Raw genomic sequence first — 4,290 nt, 5'->3', positions numbered from 1 at the left:
CTCTCGTCCCATTCCCACCAGTCCCTTGCAGGCTGGAACTCTGCCAGCCTGCAGATTGCTCTTTGCAAGAGTGGAAAATGAGCACTTCTCCATCAAAAAGAAAAATCTGTGTTTTCCTCAGTTAAAAGGGGAACTCCACATTTTCTTCTGTTTTTCCGTGGGAAACAGAAAACCCAGATTGCTGGTCATCAAAAAAATAGTCTAGAACCTGGAACAATAGCCTCACCACTCTTCATTTTGAGGGCTCATCAGTGGCACCCTGATCTCATCAGATTATTGAATATCTATAGTGATTTGCTGTGATTCACATTATTCATATCCAATTACCTGCATACAGTCCTTGCATCGGGGTGAGAGAGAATCAATTCTGAAACATGCTCAAGGGGTGGAAAAAAGTTGCTTAAAAGAAAAATTCATGGCAAAGCTGTTTATTTAATGACAGAAATAACCATAACTTTATACATCTAACACCAAACAGAACAGTGGAATGTTCAAATCCATTATATTCACAGGAGCTTTGTAGGAATACTTTATAAACAGACCATTTCTCATGAGCCCCGTTAAAAAAGAAATTTACCTTCTACAATCTCAGCTGCGTGTGTACAGTCTGACATCACAAACTCTGCAGAGCCTTTTGCACTCTTAAGAACTGTATTTTGAAAAAAAGTTAAGGCAACCTCACAAATCCAGGAAGAGCAAAGCTAAGAATAACATTCCCTTCTTACCTCATGCCATCCTGAAAAAAGTAAGGCACAATAATGTGTGTTGAGAAAAGGGCATCATGATCACTGATATTCCTGGCTTGATTTTGTTTGTGGAATAACATTTTTGTAATGTTATTATTTGATTGGCAGGTTATAAAACCAATTCATCAAGTTTCATGTTTAGAGTAGATATTAAGGTTTTAAACTGAAATTAACAACTCTTTTTCCTCCTTGCCCGTAGGTTGTATAGATAAATAAATAAATGCACCCAAGGATTAAGGTGCTAACAGTATTGTTTTGTAAGAGAACACGCTCAATATACAACTGTAAATCTAGCAATATTTACAAGGGGTTTTCCTGAATGTTTCCTCACCACATTATCAATACATAATTGTATGCAAGTTACAAATATTGAACAAGTTTTAAAGTTTACCTAACAAGCTAGTAAAATCTTTTTCACATTATAATGGCTATAAGAAGTATTATGCTTACCTGTTTTCAGTTGATAACAAAATGGACAGATAGCTCCCCAGTGCATGTCCATAATGTTTCTGTGCACACAAATCTTCAGCAACTACAGCTAGCAGTATTTTTTTCAAGTATACATTTTATTCTGGTTTTACTCCATATTTAGAGAGAGCCACAATTATAAAGGAGGCTGCAAGACGTATGCAAGTAATAGACTGTTTTTTGCTCTGTTAGAAGACATTCTGACCTTTGGAATACAGTGACCTACAGCTCAATTTTGAACCAAGGCAGGAATTCAGATTAAAATTAGTTATTGCTTTTGAGAGAGAAACATTCCTAACAGCAGTTTACATGCCTATGAAACCTAGAGCAATGGTCTTTACAGCTTAGTAAACTGAGAAGTTCAACTGGTTATATGAAGTAGAGTATTTACAGAAACACTAATTCAAATAAGCCAGCCATTTTGACAACGATTTTGCTACACGGTTTGTTCGACTGAGAGAGAAAGCCAGTCTTGTGGGTTGATCCAAAAAGTTGCTATATAATCAATCTTGTGAGACTATCTAGCAGGGGCTGGTGGTTTTGGCTTCTTTTGGGGCAATCTTTTAAAGATGCTTCAAATACTACATCTTTGAACAAATTGTACCTAGACTCCTAAATCTGCTTTAGTCCCCAACCTAAACACTCTCAATTTGCATTTTGCAGACACAGTGTATTGTATCACCTCTCAGGCTGAAATGAATGTAAAGAGCTAATTCAAAAGGCAAGACAAAGTCAGCCCTCTTCAAGCATGTGCCAAATCCACTTTTTTCTCCGGTTGTACCTTAGCACTCAGTGACAAACCATGTATTTCACTCAAATGCTTTAGTTCTGTTGCCTTCTCCTTATAGCAGTGCTTTACTAAAAAGTAAGTTTCAGACATACTGAGCACATAACACTGCTTAATACAAATGAAACGGACAGGCAAGCATTACTGACCATGACAGTAATTTTAGCAAGCATGAAAAATAGATGCAAGTGCTAGACAAAAGAAGCTTGTGCTTCCGACAAAGCTATAAGGATTCAGTTCATGAAGAGATACCAGCAAAAATATTGCATAGAATTTCTATAGTATTAAAACAGCTTCCCTTCAGTTTAATATATCCTTGATTCAGAAAGGTGATGCAATGCATGACGGTTAGGAGCCTGCCCTAACAGAGTTTTCATTTAACTGCATTGTAATAAGTCCTTCGGAGATTTTCAGCCAGGCTGTAACAAATCTGATTTGCGTGTGATCTCACAACACTTATTCAACTCCGTTCTGACCTGGCCCTCCCCTCATGTAAGAAGTCCCAAGTGTCCAGTGAGACCAATTAGCCACAGCTGGCTGAAAACCAGATCAGAAGTAGTTTAAATTTCTTCGGCATATTTTTCACACCATTGCCAAAAGAAACATACCAATTACATTTAACTGTTTTCTCTGTGGAAATTTCTGTTAAACTGAATACAAAGCTTAGACTTTATCTACATCCACCATAGTTTGCCTGCCTTGGGCACATCAAACAAAACAGAGGAGCCCTTTATTAACACAATTAAGTAATAAAATAAGTCCCTTATTATAAGTGAAGAGCAGTTACATCCTACTGTACTCATGCAATTAACTGCTCTTCACTGGGACTAAGGAGCTCATTATCACTGCTTGGCTTGTAGTCTCACAGACTATTGTTTCCAGAATCTTTAGGTGTATAACCTGTTACACACCGACTTCAATTATTTAGGCTAATTTTGCAAAATTCCTGGAGACACTTTAGAGATTTATACACAATTATCAAGTCTCCCCAAGGCAAAAGAACCCAAACGCAACACTTCAAGCCCTTCCCAGGGAGTAGCGCGTACTTCATGGTGCAGTCAAACATCCTCCGATCTGGGGAGTAAAAAGAGAGGACAGAACCTGCCACTGAAAAACCATTCACTGACCTTGATGAAATGCATTAAAACAAAGGCAAAAAGCTAGTGAAAGGGTTGTACAGTTCTAGTTTTTTTAGCACAATTTCATTGTAAAAGTTAATTAAAAAATTACATGATACTAACTGCCATTACACAGGAAACATTTTATTTTTAGACCTTTTTTGTACTAATTGACTATGACCAGTGCTGAAATCTTAGTCTTAAAACCCTTGGTCCACACACTGAAATATCTGGGGTTTTTGTTTGTTTGTTGTTGTTTTGTTTGGGGGGGGGGGGGTGTCTTTTTTCTTTTTTGTGATACTTGGATCAATACCATTTTGCAACTAAGATATTCAATATAGCAATTCAGTGTCTGAAAGTTACTCTCTTATTGTAAGCCTCAAATCTTCAGTTAATATTTAGCTCATTACACATCATAATGCCACATGAACTTCTTGCTTTCCATTACAAACTCAGTTCACTCTGTCTCTGTAACATGGGCCACTTCTACTTCTACAGTTTCAATGGCTTGTGTGACCTCAGCCATTTTTTGTCCTTGCTGTTGTGCCAATACATAATTTACTACCTGCATGATACTTTGGTCAGAAAGGGTGGACACTGATGTACATTCCTCAGTCGCTGCAACAGCTTCAATAGCTTCAAGCGTTTCTCCTGTCACTACCACGGTCTCAATCTCCTCACCACCCACATTAATCTCAGTTTCTTGTTCTTGCATGTCTGCTGCTAATATACTGATGGCATGTTCCACCTGTGTCCCTTGGTTATGAAACTGAAGGGTGTCCTTTTCCAGCATTATTTTACAAGGTACATAATCTCTGTGGAACTTGGTCATATGCTTTCGGAGTGTCCGAGCATCTATGTAAGCTTCATTACACACAGGGCAGATGTAGGGTCGCTCTCCGGTATGTGTCCTGACATGGCGCTTCAAGGAACGTGCATCAGCCCAAGCTACTCCACAAGTCAGACATTCAAAAGGCTTCACACCTGTTTACAAAACAAGAGCAGGAAAACCTCACTGGATTTTGTAAGCCTGCGTAAGTGACAAGAAATTGCCCCCAGGAAGAAGAACGTTATAAAAAAGGTAACCAGGAAACTATTTGCATTTCAAGAGGCTATAGAGGTCAATACAACCTCCCCCTTATAACTTTTAAGAACCTGTTGTCCTGTTCTA

General features: G+C 38.3%; 1 protein-coding gene across 1 annotated transcript in view; it reads right to left on the bottom strand.

Annotated features, from left to right (window-relative positions):
- Positions 1-412: 412 nt before the first annotated feature.
- Positions 413-4,290, bottom strand: part of ZBTB11 (zinc finger and BTB domain containing 11) — a 30,434-nt gene continuing 26,556 nt past the window's right edge. The window contains exon 11 of the mRNA XM_019528640.1: positions 413-4,103. Within this exon, the coding sequence (XP_019384185.1) occupies positions 3,577-4,103 (527 nt within the window). The 3' untranslated portion in view covers positions 413-3,576. The remainder of the gene's footprint in view (positions 4,104-4,290) is intronic.

Source organism: Crocodylus porosus, unplaced genomic scaffold, assembly GCF_001723895.1.
Source record: "Crocodylus porosus isolate Cpor-Errol unplaced genomic scaffold, CroPor_comp1, whole genome shotgun sequence".
Classification (NCBI taxonomy): Eukaryota; Metazoa; Chordata; order Crocodylia; family Crocodylidae; genus Crocodylus; species Crocodylus porosus.
The sequence above is the reverse complement of the archived record's forward strand: the minus strand, read 5'-3'. Positions and strand labels throughout refer to the sequence as shown.